The sequence below is a fragment of the Prionailurus viverrinus genome, chromosome A1 (genome assembly GCF_022837055.1).
Source record: "Prionailurus viverrinus isolate Anna chromosome A1, UM_Priviv_1.0, whole genome shotgun sequence".
Lineage (NCBI taxonomy): Eukaryota > Metazoa > Chordata > Mammalia > Carnivora > Felidae > Prionailurus > Prionailurus viverrinus.
Genome location: NC_062561.1, coordinates 199,543,295 through 199,560,338, shown reverse-complemented (window position 1 = coordinate 199,560,338; position 17,044 = coordinate 199,543,295). Strand labels below are relative to the sequence as shown.

General features: G+C 42.2%; 1 protein-coding gene across 2 annotated transcripts in view; it reads right to left on the bottom strand.

Moving 5' to 3' along the window:
- Positions 1-17,044, bottom strand: part of LOC125174846 (chondroitin sulfate proteoglycan 4-like) — a 68,095-nt gene that overhangs the window by 32,724 nt on the left and 18,327 nt on the right. For both annotated transcript variants that reach the window (XM_047874744.1, XM_047874755.1), the window contains exons 3-5: positions 13,188-16,754; positions 11,283-11,753; positions 6,799-6,975 (exon numbers count right to left, since the gene is read on the bottom strand). In XM_047874744.1, coding sequence (XP_047730700.1) covers positions 6,799-6,975; positions 11,283-11,753; positions 13,188-16,754 — 4,215 coding nt within the window. The remainder of the gene's footprint in view (positions 1-6,798; positions 6,976-11,282; positions 11,754-13,187; positions 16,755-17,044) is intronic.

Genomic DNA, 17,044 nt, shown 5'->3' with positions numbered 1-17,044 from the left:
AGGGATACGGGGAAGAAACAACAGTCCTAATAAAGAAATGAACAATGTGGACTGTTAGGAGTTCCCTGGCACTGTGAAAAAAAAAGTGAAATAGAGCAAAATGAGGGGCTCAGAAGTGGGAGAATGTTAAATAGGAGGCTCATTTGAGGAAAACTGGAAGGAAGTGAAGGAGGAGCCATGTGGATATCTGGGGAAAGAACATCCAGGCAGAGGGAACAGCCCAAAGGTAGGAGCAAGCTTCAGCTGTATGAGGAGCAGCAAGGAGGTCAGTATGGCAGGAGAAGAACAAGTGAGATGAAGAAGACAAGAAGAGGAGTCAAGAACATAGTGGAAGGTCAAATCCTGCAGCGTCTTGATGGCCACTGTAAGAACTTTGGCTTTTACTTGAGTGCAATGGGGAATCATCGTAGGGCTTTAGGTGAGGAGTAACTGGGCTTCTGTGTCAAGAATAGACCATGGGAAGGCAGGGGTAGAAGCAGGGAGACCACTTAGCAGGTGACTGTAATAATCCCAGAGAGGGATGAGAGAACAGAGTGGCCAGAAGTGGTTGAGGTGGTAAGAAGTGGTCAAATTCTAGGTGCATGTTGAAGAAGGAGCCAACAGGGTTTCCGATGAATCAGATGCGGTGAGGCGTGGAAGAAGGAAAGGTGGAAGAATGAAAGAACGACTCCCTGGTTTGGGCCTCAAAACCCAGAAGGACAGAATGATCATCAACTGAAATGAGGAGATCTGCAGATAGGGTGGATTTGGGAAGTAAGATCAGGAATTCAGTCGTGAACATGTTGAGTTGAAAATATATATTTAGACATTGAATCACATTTGATGGAACGAGGCTGTCTTGAGTTTCTATAACCACGCAGTCACATGGTATTCCACTAACACTAAAAATGGGTGGCATTATCGCTAACTAAAATTTCATATTTCTATCTGTATTTATAAATGTCTTCCCTATAGAAACACTATGCATACTTTCAAGCTTACGTCATTCTTTGCTCCCTCTCTAGAGCCTTATCATCTATGCTTGTTACCAACTTGTTTAAAAATTCAATCCTAAGTGATTTAAAAGATATCTCTCTGGTCTAAGGGGCTGCTTTCCTTAGTAGTGTAGGGAGCTGGTGAAATATCTTAATTCATTCCCACTCATTATCTAATAACGATTTAAATAGAATTTGAGAAAGGGATGTCAGGAAATACATGATCCTACATTTTCATATGAGGCATGATACACCATTTCAGCTATGTAACCTTGGGCACGTTTCTTAATTTCCCTCTGCCTTAATTGCCTCATTAGTAAGCTGGGAATGATAGAATTATTACAGATAATGAGTGATTTGAGTTATATAAAGTACTTACAATAAGCTTCACCTGGCGCATAGTAAGAATTCAATAAATATTAGCTTTACATTATCCATATCCTTCATCAGAGTTGGTTCTAAAGATAGAATACGTTTTTTTTTTTTTTTAACATTACTTAAAAGTCATTTGGAGTGTCATGATTACCATTACTGGAGCCCTTCTATAACATGAACTTCAGCTTTTCTTTAATTCCACAGCATCTCTCCATAATTTGGGGTGCATAGTTCATTTGTTTCATGATTGTACTGTCAATGGATGCTCTTACATCTTGGCTTTGGGAATATGCCCACTGAGGACTTTTCAGCCCTAAACTCTAAGGACATCAGTTTTTTTAATCGCTCCCAGGATTGCTGATCAGCCTAATGTTCAAATGATAAGGCTTTGGTCTTCGGTTCATCACGGAAAGCCGCCAGTGTCTCTAAAATATACAATTGGACTATTTAACAAAATTCCAAGGCCGCTGACTCTACTTTTTCACTTTTTACACTTTAAAATCCACCCACGTGTCTTATTCTCCTTTCTTTAGGAACATAAGCTGGTTTGGAAATGCACTGCCATTCTCTTCCTGTGACTCGTAGATACTCATTTTTTCCAGGACTGTGCATACAGAAGCTGGATGAAGCATGTTTTCCACTGTGGCTACTCTCCCGTGCTACTCTCCTTTTGCCCCCTCTTGCCTCTGTAATATACCATCTTTCAAAACAAGTGGAAAACCTGCCACTCAAAACAAGACCTGGTAACTTCAGGTCTTCATTTCCACTCAAACCAAATTTAGCTCAGTTCACAGCCCCACTGCTTTGGGTGAGGCTCGATTTAGTGCCCGGTCATTGGTAAAATAGTCATATCTAAAAAAAATTTTAACGCATTTATTGGAATACATTTTTTTAAATTCACCTTTAAATTAAACAGAAGGCCAGTGGAATTTAGAGACCTAATTACAATCCAGGATAATCCTAATTATGATCCTAATGTTTAAAAACCCAGACCTCTGTTTTGAGCTTCATGTGAGGGATGTGAAGTGTTTCTAAAGTTACCATCCCACTATCCGACCCTTCTAGGCCTTCAGTCAAAATCTCAGGCTTTGCTGCCCTAATTCTTCCACTGTCCCAAGCTCTCAAAGCTTTTTTTAGTGATGACAAGTACTTATCAGAAACAAACAAATGGTTCTATTCTGGGTATAAAAGACAACAACAAAACAAAATGTACAGTACTGAAAGCCAAAGTTGAAAAACAGGAAAATGAAGCCCCCTTGTGGACACAGATACGTTTGGTCAGCTATGCCCAAAAATTCCTGGTCATACTTGAATACAAAAGTACTCAGGAGAATATATTTCATGATAAAATGCAAAGGGTTCACCTGAGTTGGTCTAACTCCACGTCCTAACTCCAGGGTGTCACAATGGAAATGATTTCCTGCACCACTGAATGACTTTGGAGTCCAACCAGTCACAAGTTCCATGGTTTAATGGCATGCTGTTTAAAATACTTCAGGAGAAAGGGGTGTATTTGAAATGCTATGACAGAATGGTTAACATTCAGATTTCTGCTTGTGAAGTCCTACTATCCAGAGTCTGAGATGCTATCAGTGATGCTATCTATGCCCCCACCTCCTTCTCCCAAATAGACTGCAGATAACCCTTCTTGCCACTTCTCCAAGCTCTGATGACAAGTAAGGAGAGTAAGTGGTCATGTGGTAAGCTGAAGGTCTTGAGAAGATTCTGTTTAGAGAGTCAAAGACAGCATAGAATCTTGGGACTATGATGGCTAATATTATGTGTCAAATTGACTAGGCCATGGGGTGCCCAGATATTTGGTTAAACATTAGTCTGGGTGTTTCCATGAGAATGTTTTTGGATGAGATTGACATTGAAGTCAATCGACTGAATAAAGCAGAGAAGTCTCCCACACATAGGTGAGCCTCATACAATCAGTTGAAGGCCCGAGGAGAATAAAAAGTCTGATTCTCCTGGGAGTAAAGAGAATTCTTTTCTGTCTGACTGCTTTTGAATTGGGACATCAGGTCTTCTTGTGACCTTCATAGGTGAACTATACCATTGGCTCTCCTGGGTTTCCAGCTGGACGACTCACCCTACAGATCTTGGAACTTGCCCACCTCCATAATCACATAAGCCAATTCCTTATAATAAATATGTAATAATATAATTCCTTATCATATATATAATATATGTATCTATTATACATGTATATATATATAATTCTTTATAATAAATGTACATATATGTAATCTATGTATCTTTACACATACACATATACCAACCCACAACTCAGTCATGGTTTTTCTGTCAAGGAAGAGGAGTCTCAGAGAAATTTTGCCTAAACTGGGCAAGTTACAACACTTGAACTCTGTTCTAGCTTTAATCCAGAACGTTCAAGGCAGGGAATGAGATTCTTACTGAATAAATTCAGAAAGAGCCAGTATCAAATGACCACATCCATTAACACTGGGAAGTCACCCCCTTCCTGGCCTGGATCCAGGCTATCCAGGGAAGAAGGGAAGAAGAAAGGAAATGGCCCTTGCCCACAGCTACTCTTCCTTTTTTCTTGAGAGAAACTCTCCGATATTGAGGACGGCGGGCGGGAAGGGTCTGGGCAAACGGCCTGAGCAAGCTCAAGGTTCATGGCAGAGACTGTATCTCGCTAATTTAAAGGGAAGACAGAATGTACACAGTCTAATGTACACATTTTTCCTCCCACATTTTAATGTTCTGAACGCCTTAAATGGACGGGAATCTTTCAGTACAATAAAGTATCGTTAAGTTGATGGTGCATCTTGTAACGGACGGCACCTCAAAGCTGCAAGCCAAACCCAGGAGAGGGCTTCAGTTCCTTTCCACGAGGAAGCCTGAGAGTTCACTACTTTATTCCTCGGTCTTCCTGTCCCTCAGCCCACTCCAGCTCTTCCCCCATGTCTGTCTAGACTTAGGCCCCTCCCCTGGATCTTCCTCATCCTCCAGTTTTGCACCACACAGCAAAATGCCCAACTCCTCTGCCGAGGTTCCTGGGCAAACGCTTGTGTGTCAATCCAACTGCCGCAGACCTATTCCGTAAAGTCCACTTTGGTAGGAGCAAGAGGCACAACAGCTTTGGGGCTTTTTTGTTACTAATAAACACAGCCCTTGATCACATGGATGCACCGGCAGAGCTTGAGTCAGTCATGGGTAGCGGGCAAAGCGGCAGAGCATGATGGTGAGACAGTCAGACTTCCCACACCTTCCCTTGGTGCCGCTCTGGGTCTCAGGGTGCCCATTATAATGAGGACATTCATAACAAGATGCTTTGTAGGGTTGTGAAAACGATACCACTTCTGGAAGATGTCCAGTACTATACTCCGTAAGCACACAATAAACGTAAGCTTTTATAACTGTGCTTAATCATCGCTGACACCTACAATCCCTCACTCTGGCGACAACCTACTTCTCAGATCGCTTTGCTGAGAATGAATTCAGTAGATACTAGTACAACAAGAATCTGTGAAAGCAGAGGTAGGCCTACCAATGTGACCAGCTAGAACCATTCCCAGGCTGTTTGGACAATGACTGTGCAGTAAACTCAAAATTAAGTGACAAGTTACAAAGGCATAAACACCATTAGTTTCTCACTTAAAATGTAGAGGCTGAATAATGAGCCAAGCTGTAAAATAAGAGCACTGACAAGTCTATTCCTAGATCCAACTATTTTGAGCAAGTAAAAACAGATTTTTAAACCCCAGAATGTTTACATGTTTAACAACATAAAATGTTCTCATTAGATTAGCCCCTGGTGAGCTCTACTCATGTCTACCTCTCCTGCATCCCTTATGACTATCCAGCTTCCTCTGGACTTCTAAAGTATCTATTTTTTAAAAAAAATTTTTAATGTTTATTTATTTTTGAGGTGGGGGGGGGATGGCAGAGAGAGAGAGAGGGAGACACAGAATCTGAAGCAGGCTCCAGGCTCCGAGCTGTCAACACAGAGCCTGATGCGGGGCTTGAACCCATGAACTGTGAGATCATGACCTGAGCCGAAGTCAGACGCTTAACAGACTGAGCCACCCAGGCACCCCTAAAGTATCTATTATTAACTATTTACTCTCACAAGAGGTATAAACAAGGCTGAAATTGACACATACATATGTTGGAAGATTTGTCTCATCCAAATTTCAAAGTGAATACTTCAGATTCCCATACCTGGGCATATCTGAAGCATGAGTCCCCCAGGAGCTTTAATGTGCGAAGGGCCAAGGATTCTTCCAGAAATGCAGCTACACTAAAGGAAGAAAGAGTGGAGACAAAAGCCCAGTCTCTGAAACGTGGGCCAGGGCTGGGGGAATTGACAGTTTATATTTTCATTTACTCTTCCCTTCACCAAATATTTTTTGTCTACTAGGTGTCAGTCATGGGTGGAGAGCATGACAAAAGACATGAACAAGCCATCGGGCTCCCGTGCTGTCACTCTGTCCTCAGCCTGTCATTCAGCTGTCATGCGATTTCCTCGTCTGTCCAATGAGGAATGGTCCAGTGAGGGAAATGGTAGCACATCTCAGTGAGCTAGAAGCTCTTAAGAGTGTTACCCGGCACATACCGTAAATAGCTAACAATTCTTTTTTGAGCACTTACTACTACAATAGCTGTAATTATTCTCCAAGCCAGAACAGCAAATTCACGCCCAAGTCTTTAGAAGAAGGATCAGTGAGAACGAGTGATTTAAGACCAAGAAAATCTGCTGAATGAAAGCTTTGGGATACTTGAGCGTAAACAGGCTTCAGATCAGGGGAGGAGCCAAGTGGTGGACACCATGCGACAGCCAAAACACGTTTGTTTATCTGTGAGTGCCTAAGAAGCACCCCAGGGGATTCTCAGAAAGAGTGAAGAGTGATGGAAGCTCCCAGAAACAGCAAAAGACTGTCACATGACTGTATAGTGTTTTTGTTTTGTTTTGTTTTAATTCTAATACTGGTACAGCCTTGGAGTTCTTCAGTAATGATAGCTACCATTTATTGGGTCCCATCCACGTGTCAGGCACTGTGGGAGAGTTTTACATCATTTTATCGCTTACTCCTCACAAGTCTGCCTCCATTTCCCACCACCTCAATAAAAGCAAACTGAAGGGCTAAATAACTTGCCCAACGTCACACACTTCACACTAGGGAGTTGATGCTCACCTGCCCACCCTAACTAGAAGAGGCTATGCCTTGGGGAATACAGTGAGAATGACACCCACTCAAGAAGTACAATCTGACGGTAACTCATTGGGATTCATCATCTCCCAACAGTTACCAAACAGAATATCCTGGTAACAACTAACATTTATTTAAAACCAGTAGGAATATGTTAATTATACATACATAGTCCTATGTCCTATTATTTAACATTAGAAATAATACAAAAGAAAATCAAATTGGTAGTGTTGAGATTACTATGATAAAAAGCACGGAGCACTTACCTGAAGGATGTTGTTGGCTGTTATTATTGGAGCCTCATCATTTACTGATTCCACAGTTACAAAAAGAGTTTGGGGCAAACTCTGTTTTCCAAGCTCTGAGCTATTTGCAAAGATGGTGAAATTGTCAAGAAGCTCCTCACTATCATCATGCACATAGTAAATCGCTTCATTTTCCACCTATAACCACCAATAACAAAAATCACCAATTTACTGAAATGTGATTTAAAAACAGGAACACATTGCTATCATCCTAATTTTTATGCCTCTCTGAAACACAGAAGCATGTGTTCATCCTATGAGGTTGGATTCCAACAATCAGAGTGGAGATTTTGATGGATGGCATAGTTTTTATGAAGCGATGCCACATCCTGGAAATAAGTTTGAGGAGGAATGGAATGATGCTGCAACATGGGGTAGTAAAGAGAACTCTAGACTGGTAATCGGGAAACCTGAGTTCAAAGGCTATTTCTCCAAACAAAATGTGTTGTAGGTAAGTGATATCATTTGGCTGCTCTTCCAGTGGAATGACACCCACTAAAATTCAGACTCTACTTGCTTATTTACAGTGACTAATGTTTTAAGTTGTGGAATGTTTTGTTAGACAATTCCGAATGTTAGGTTCAGGCGCTGAAGCTTCTACTTACTTGTTGGACTTCGGTTGTTTGGCGACATCTGGACCAGGGCAACTATTAAGTTTCCCCAAACTTCTCTTTTCTGAACTAAGCATGCATTATTTCTTTAACTGTTCTTTGTATGAGAGACTATACATGCTACCTCCTAATCCTGTTCCTCCTCCAGAACACAATCATTTTTTGATACATCTCTTAACAGACACTACCCGTAACTAGCTGCCACATATCTCCTGTGGACAGAATATAATGAAATACATCATAAACCAAATTGTCTATCAAGGCAGACTTCCCTCACCCTGATAACACAAATGAAAACCTTTACTTAGGTCCCTGTTAGGGTTCATCTTTCTAATTTTCATTCTGAAACGGTCAGTAAGTGAATTAATTATTCCTCTTGGATTTGTAATAACCACAAATTTGATCAGAATGCCTTTCATGTCTTTAAGGCTCTGATGGAAAATACTGAGGAGCACAAGATCATAATTAGAGACCAAGAGAGTTTTAAAGCTGGAAGGGAACTTAGCTTCAGTGAGCCTGTGACCCAAACAGACAATGGCAGACAACTTCCAAAGCCCAACAGGAGTAGCTGAACTTCTGAAAAAGTCTCTGAGGTTGTGTTTGTTTTGATAAAATACTGCCAAAGAATTCAACTGTTCAACTTTGCCCGTTCCTATGGTGCACTTCCTTTGAGCAAATACTTTTGATCTCTTAGAGGTGTTTCTGATGAGTTGAAAAGTTCATGAAGAGTCTCAAGGGAAAGTTTTGGCCACTGTACAAAGGTGCTATGGGAATTTCTTTGGAGTTCTGTGGGCAGAAGAATTCCAGAACATAGGTCTGAGCACAAGTTCTGAAAGATGCTGGTTTAAGCTATTTGCAAATAAACATGGAAGATGGCATTGATCAGAATGTGAGAGAATTTATACCAAAAATGCTTTAGGAACATAGTATTTAAGTACAAGTTGCTTCCTCAGTATTTTTCCTGGATAAATACATCGCTTCTTCACTGGAGTGGTACTCCCCCAAATTACATGCCATTTAATATGCATTAATCCAAAAGCAAAGAGAAGATTTTTGTGGGGATTTTGCCTATTTCTAGACTTCTAGCACTAGAAAAATATCAGCTCACCTGAGCTTAAAAGACATAACAAACTTACAGAAAATCTTAAAAGGTTGAAAAGTATTCGGTCTCCTGTCACCAGACTGTTCCCTCCCTCCTTGCTCCCCATTTCACTTCATGTTAAAGGAGAAGGAGAAGGCCCTCTTGTGCTGGACCTCCTTAACCTCATCTACAGCTCTCCTGGCACAGCATGGAGTCCCTTTCCTGCTCTCCACACAGCTGTTCACTTGCCTTTCCCTCTGCCTGAATGCTCTTCTTCCATATCTACCCACTCACCCATCCGTCACCTCCTCCAGGCGTCTCCTCTGATGCTGCCTTCTCAATGGCGCCTCCCCTGACCACTTGATTTGACACTGAACACACACACACACACACACACACACACACACACGCCACTGAAGGCTCCAGCATTTCCCAGCTCCCTTTCCTCGTTTATTTTTCCCCACAGCACTAATCTTCACTCAATATGCCATTTATTTCACTTATTTGTTTTGTCTGTTGTCTCACTCTGCCTCCTTCTTTCCTCCACCAGGAAAAAGATTATTAAAGCATGGATTATTGCTGGATATGTTCACCACCGTATCCCCAGGACCTACAACTGGCATGCCTGACACATAATAGGTATTCAAAAACAATTTGCTGAATGAATGAAGGGCAAACATGGCCAGGGGCTCCTTCTCCCAGCCACTAACACTATAGCCACTAGTTGTTAGGGATTAGTTCCACTTTACGTGAAAACAGTGATGTCGTAAAACCTGGAGACCTTAGAGTCACATAGGAAGAGAAAGTGTGAAGGGGTCATCTGGAAGAGCAGACAAACATGACCTTGACTGTGAACAAGGCTACACAATCACATAGATACTCCAGGGAACACACAGACTTGACCTACAGATTTCAACCAACCATTCTAAAGACACGCTTCTTACAAAGTGTAATTAATAATGAATTGGCCAAGACAGGACCACAATTCAGTGCTCTCTCCCTCACCTAGAGCACACAAGATGAACAACAGTAGATTCAACTTGCACCACAGCAAGTGGTCATCTTGGAGGGTTTGTTCAGCCATTGAGACGGAAGCCATGAGGAAGAGATGTCTGCAGGGAGGCATTAAAGGATCAGTTTCCCTGGGTCCCCAGTAGAGAAGCACTGATTTCCAAGGTTGTTTTCAGTCCTCAGGATTCTCTGTTTCTCCCCATGGCTCTCTAATGCCTCCTGGTTCAGTCTAACCCTCTCAACATGTAATTCAAGACTCTCCCCCAGTCTGGCCCCAGTTCTCTCTGCCGCTCCTAAGCCCATCCACAAGTCTTGCGGGGTGTTCCGCAGCCCCCAGAACCAATTCACTTTAATACCTCCATGTCCTTGGCTAGGCTGTTGCCTTTGTTTATGCTGCTTTTTAAAAATGTTTTCTCCTCTGCTATCTCCCTGATCTTTCTCTTTCCTCAAGTCTTGCTTAAACGTTATTCCCTCTGTGAAGTCTTCCCTATTCTCTTCAATTAGAGTCAGATGGAACAACTCTGAACTTCCTTAGCACCACTGAAGAATGCTCTGTGAGGCATCAAAAGGGGGTACCTCATATTAAAGCTTGTATGCCTCATCCCCTCCCCCCACCACACACACACAGCATCTCCTGAGAGCAAGCAATATGGCTCCTTATCATGGCAACCTTGCATAGCAACTTAAACAGAATAAGAGTTTAATAAATCGATTCAAGTCCGTTGATAAGATGAAATCCTGAGAAGCAAAATAAAGCAGCCCACATGGGTTTACAGCTAACTAGACAAAGATACCCAGAGATGCCAGGTGGTTGTTCAAGGTCTCTAACCTGAAGAGTGCGTATCCCTAGGATCTTATACAGGAAATGGTGGTAAGATACTTTTCAATACTTAGAAAGTAATGGAAATCATTCTTTTATTCATGATAAGAAAGCCAAATCTCACAATAATACCAACCTAGCCCAAAGCAAAGAAACCTGATAGCAGCCCAGAGTTAATTGGTTATTTTACACTGAACACTAGATTGGAAGTTGTACCCAGGTTGTATTGTATTGTGGGGACTGGACCATGGAGCCATTGATAGCACTATGCTCACATAGGGCACGGTACCAAGTAAGAACTCTATCAGCACCTGTTGATTGAATAATGGAACGAATAAAGGAGTAAATCCACTAGGGACTAAAGCATGTCTAGGTTAAATATCTAGGGTGACACGTTGAGTGGGGCAGTGAGTGTGGAGGTCCTCTACCGTTAGGCAGCCAGGATGATGCAGGGGCTAGAAGCCCATGACACAGGAGCAAAGTGGGAGAACCTAGAGGTGTTTAAGCCAAAGAAGATAAAACCCAAGGGAACTTGATAACTTTTCCTTTCAAATATTTAAAGAGCTTTTACAAAAGGAGGTCTTGATTTGTTCTGTGAGCTATCAGAACCAGGACCTTGGAGAAGTGTCTAAGTGGCAGACTTCAGATCAGCATAAAGAACTTTCTAACATTTGACGTGTTTTTAAACTGGAAGTGTCCACTGCAAGAAGAAGTGAGTTCTCCATTGCTGAATATATTTAAATAATGGCTGGATGACCTCTTTATAGGGTTACCATGGAAGAGACTTCTAGCATCTGTTAGGAGGTTAAGCTGGACCCTCTTTCAAGTTTCATCACTCCTGAGAGTCCATTAATCTAAATAACAAATAGCAATTTTTTCCTCTTATCCCATATACCCAAATGTATTAACTGAGATTTATTACCTGTTTCCTGGTAAACTTCATTAGCTTTATTCTTGGAAAATTAGAATTTTCAACATAACCGTGTTGTGGTGGTTTGAGCAGAACAAATTCACAGTCAACTCTCTCAAAATATTTGCTTGGAATTTTGAGATAGTCTTCCAGAAGTGCTTTGGAACCACCTTCCTGGACTGTGAAATTTTGTACCTCCAGAGGAATCCGCTTAGGGACGATATCCACCAAAATTTCAATTCCATTCACAGCTTGGATACCACTCACCACATCCAGTAAAAAATGGTCCTGTTGTTGCTCAGGAGCTATCTGTACATAATGGATATTGCCATCATCAATATCCTGTTGTGTAAAAATCAGAGGGGACTTTTCATCTGCACCCAAGCTGCCTTCTTCAGGTAAAGATTTTCGGAGGTATCCGTGCATCGGCGGAATTCTGACGATGAACGTTGCCTCTGCAGGAATATTATCTTCATGCACAGCCTTGAGTTTTTATACATAACACACAGACACAAAAAGAAAAACACAATACTCATAAGAGTCAAGACCCTTTGATGAGCCAAATTGTTTTCTATTAATGTCTACAAATGGCTTAAGTTACAATCAGGGTTAATACACAGTGTAAGCCTGGGTCTGGTTCTGGTGACCGTGTCAATATTTGCATTTAGCCGTGGTTGCAAAGAAATGTAATGGTCAACAACACTTGAAAAGCTACTAATGCATTAACAAGGCATCATTCTCAGCAGGAAGATACCCTGGACTCAGAATGTTGAGGTAAAAAAAAATGGTATAAGGAGAAGGAATAAAAATGGTTGAAGAAGCAGAAGCTGAATCACTAAAATTTCAAGACTTTAGAGGAAAGTTTACTTTTCTTTCCCACTTTAACTGGCTCAGCGTTTTCAATATATGTTGAATTTATTGATTCAGCAAAATCCATCTCAGTTATTGTAACTGATTTATAGTCACTAAACTACACATGCCCCCTGGTGGTGAAACACATACTCTCCAAGATCCTAAAAAAGAAATGAGGAAAGCTGGTGACCCCCATATTCCGATAGTCAAACTCATTTAGTAAATTGCTTCTGATTTGTGTTCATTTCTTCTTGATGTTACTGGCTGCATTTCGCAAACAAGTAAACTCCTCTGCAGTCCTGAGGGTAGATTCAGAATAGCCTGTATTTGTGGCCAGTTGTCACAAATCACAGTTTACACACCCTATACAGGATTACCCTAAAAAGAACACGATCTCCTAAGTGTGATCAGTGGGGCTTTGCCTGCTGGAAGCTTCTAAGGAGGAGCCCCAGGAAACCTTCTGGTGTGAGGTCTCACCCCAGACATTCCACAAGTCTAGGCCAATTTTATCCATCAATTTCAGGAAACCAAATGAGACCACATTAAGGAAATTAACTGTGTAATATAGCATCCTCTGCTGTTCGAGGAATCCTTTTTATGTTTAAGTTGCCCTAAGTTTTTATACCCTGCTTCATCCCATTATGAATGTAATTCAGATGAAATGAAATGTTGGCAGTGTTTCTATAAGAAATGAAAAACGTAAAGATCTCTTAATTTACTCCAATACGCACATCACCTCCTCATTCCTTAATTTACTCCAATACACACATCACCTCCTCATTTAATGTAGTGCATCCTACACTAAACATACACAGATAGTGTGTGTGCTGGTGTGCACTAAGCTTTAACATAAGACTTAGGATTCCTTATATTCCATTTCCAACTATAGGAAGCTCAGTAGTGTCAAAATCCTGAAACCTTCCAGCCTTTCTTTTCAATGGCATTTACATTTAGAAAAAAAAAAGTCATTCTGAATACCAGGAGGGAAATTAACACAAAAATAGCTCTTAGAGGCAAACAGATTACTCATGGAGAGACAGAATGCTCGCCAGGGTGACTACCTACCTGCAGTCTTCCTCTACTCAGTTTTACTGGTTTTCCTTCTTCAACAACAAGGGTCTGGAGCAGAATTCGGGTGCCATGTTGGTGGCTTTCAGAGTACACGTGCACATAGATGCCTACGTCTACATACACCTCTTTAACTCTCACTGTCAGGTTGAACATATCAGAATTGCCTCTGCCGTCATGCCTATAAAACACATGGCCTTGTTTCACGTCGTGCAGGGAAAATGAGCGGGACACTGAGTGGTTGACCAGCACTCGGCCATGCTTCGGGGGCTGTACCATGTGGAATTCGATCTCGTGGTCCGTTCTGATATCTTGGTTCGTGGTGACACTGAGGTTAGCTGCTGTGAGGCTGCTGCCCTCTCCTCTCTGTACAAGCAACCCCGTGTTGTTGGCTATCTGGACATAAGGGTCTGAGGCACTGACTTCTAGAAGGAAGGACGTGTAATGGACACCATCCGTCACGAACAGCACAAAGCGAGCAGAGTCTGCACCCCGATGCCTAAAGAGCACTCGCCCTTCCTGAAGGTCACGTTGCCTGAACTGGTATAGTTTCTGAGAGAGGTCACTGGCTGTCACCAAGTCCCCATTTGGGATGCCCCGCCGGGTATAGAGCAACTGCCCATCATCAAAATCTGAGTCGGGGTCATGGTAACAGAGATCTGCCAGGGTCAGCAGGCGCTGGCCATTTCTCACAACATGAAAGACCCTATCTACCACGCGCACTGGCTTCTCATCATTCTTTAACCCTACAGAAATGGTAACTTTGATTTCTGTAGATAAATGCTCTGTGTCAAGATCCCTGACCACTCCGTCTTGGCCTGGTGCTATGGCAGAGGCCACAAGGAGGAATTCATCACACTGGGTCTCAGAATCATCGTGGACATACATCAGTCGCTCGCCCACTAGGTCTTGATCAGTGAATGCGGTGATATTGTCATGACTTCTCAAAGGATCTGACAAGTTAATCAGTTTCAGCTTCCCGTGTTGAGGACTCTGGGTGATTTTATATTGGAAGGTCTGATTGTCCAGTGTTTGAGCAAATAATTCTGATTTTGTAATTAATTTCCCTTCTCCTTCTTTGACAAATAATCCTCTGTTAGTCACAGTAACGCGTGTCTTATCTGCTTCGAAGTTTATTCTGAAAGTATAATCTTTTGATGCTATGTGCTTCGCAACAATCAAGAACCTAAAGGTATCTTGTGTGTCTTCCCTGGGCCTCTCCTTTGGCTCGTAACTTATCTTAGAGTCTGTAATGTTTTGTTGGCTGAAGACTGAGTTTGTTTTTAGCACTTTATTGCCAAGTAGCAATTTTCCTTTCTTAGGTGGGGTCAGCAACTTAAAATGCAGTTCCTTCTGAGCTATGTCCACACCCTCTGTCACAGCCTGCAAATGATCAGAATTCAATACTTGTCTGTTTATTTTACTGACCTTAAGAGGAACATTTTTGAGAAGTGTAAACCTTAGCCACCGTATGGTAATCGGAAACATTAGCTCCTCGCTGACTTTTCCTTCTATGTTAACTTTAAATTTAAAGTGATCTGTAACATTTCCTAGCTGTAATTCTCGAAATGCACTATGGTACCGGACCTGACCCCGATCAATGGAATGCTGAGAAAAGGTACTAACTTGTTTCCATTCGCCACTTGACCCCTGCCGCTGAATCTGGCCAAATTGGGGTGGCTGAGTGATAGCATAGCGGGTTTCCATCTCGTGGGGTTCACCATTAACCTCCACCGACAAGTTACTCTGTGTAATCAGAACTGTGCCACCCTGCTGGACAACGACACCGGTTCTAATGGCCACTTCAAAGCCCCAAGGAACAGCCATGACCCGTAACACTACTGTATTGCTAACCAGCTCTCCATCACTTGCTCTCAGAAGGATCCGGGAGTTCCGAGGACCTCTGTGCACGTAGAAAATGTTGCCATCTCTTAAATCCCCGTGTGTAAAACCATTAATCGCTTTCCCAGGATCATTGGTGTTTTCTAAAAACCCAGCATCTGAATTGAAGTTGCCAAGAATGGAGAAACTAAGACTCAAGGAATCTGTGTCAGGGTCTGACACGTGTATTATATTTGGAGTCAGTCGTTTCTTAGAATTCTCAAACAAGAGAAGCAAGTTTCCTTCGGGGAGCTTAAGGTGCGGGGGGTCATTTACTGGAATGACAGTGATGTTGAACACATATGGAACATGGCCTTGCAGATAAAATGGCATCTTCTGCTTGCTGTTGGAAGAGACTGAAAATGTGAAAAAATCCCTAGGTTCTTCTGAACCATCGTGGACATACCAAACTTTCCCTTGCCTCAAATCTAACATCGTGAAAGCTTTCTCCATTTCCTGAACAGGGGAAACATCTAATTGAAAGAACCCGTGAAGGGGCATTTCCTCTATTTTAAATAGAATTTGAGAATGATGGACAGCCAAATCTTCAGATTCCACATCCACTTTCATATGCCTTTGTTCCAGTAAGGCTCGCCCACCTTCTTGGATCTCCAAGTTACTCAGACTCAGGGAATAGCTACGCGCATCTTGAAAAAAAGGCTTGCCTGCCTCGACGACGGTGGTGGAAAGGGGAACTTCTGACTGAAGCAGGTTTTCCATTGTCGTTATGAAAGGATTTTCATTATCACTACTCCTCGTTTTACACCCAGCAGCTATGTCTTTGGAAACAAGGGCATCCTTCAATGCTCTCTTTTCTGAGTTGGCTTCCAAGCCTCTTAAGCATCCTTTGAAAGAAACTCCTCGAGCGGATTTCTTAGGCACAGAGGCAAATCCTAACTTCTTAACTTCTTCTCCCTTACGGGCATTAAGACCTCCCACAAAGAGGGGGCCTTCAGATACCAATGGCTTGCTTTGCAAAGGCAGCAATGTCCTTACCCCTTGCTCATCCACCATCAGGGCCAGATAACTTCCAGTGAACTTCAGTTGAATAACGTGCCACTTGTTGTCACTAACTAAGCTAAACGAAGAGAGCTGGGTGTTGCTTTTGCTCCATCCTACATGAGCCCTCAATAGACCGTTAACTATTTCCAAAGCAACGAAATTTCCTTCTCTACCTGACTGAAATAAAAGTAAGGCTTGTTGAGTTCCAGTCTGTAAAGCAAATTCCAATAGCCCTTCCCCTGGCACCTTCCATTCTGGGAAGGCGACGTAGGATCTGGAGCTGAAGAAATTGATGGCTTCATCCTCTCCTGCAAAAAATTCGTCACTGCATCCTAGTGACACTTCATAAACCTTCTTAAAGCCAGGGTAAGATCTAAGGGATGCCAGGATCTCCTCCTGGTTAAATAGCACATCCTCCATACATCCGCGGAAATTGGGGAGCTCTCCATTCAGGTAAGGGACATCAAGCCCACCGTGGCCTGCTATGTAGATTCCGTGTTGAAAGTGCAAATTGTGCACCTCACCGGTGATATGGCCCGTTGTCTCATAATGTTTGTCAATAACCAGAGAGACATTGTTTTTAACATAGTACAGTTCCACTAAATGCCAAACCAGGTCATCTGTACGAAGTCTTTCCTCGGAAAGGAGCACTTGTTTACCTGCACCCAAATTCACCCTCACCTGAAACAGAAAGAATCATAATTAATCAATCTCATCTTACTGTATTTTATTGAGAAAACAGGGCCATTCATAAGGCGGGGAGGTGGGGGGCAGGGGAGAAACTTGGACTTGAAACTGCTTTCCACATTTATGGGCTATACAGTGAGGTTAAAAAATGTCAGAGTTGGAATATTTCAGGCATGCTCGTAAACTCAGAGGAGATCCAAACTTTTCAAATGGCACGTGACTTTATTCTAGTAATAGTAATCAAATGGACAGCTATTTTGTTCTCTTTCTCTCTCATGGCTTTT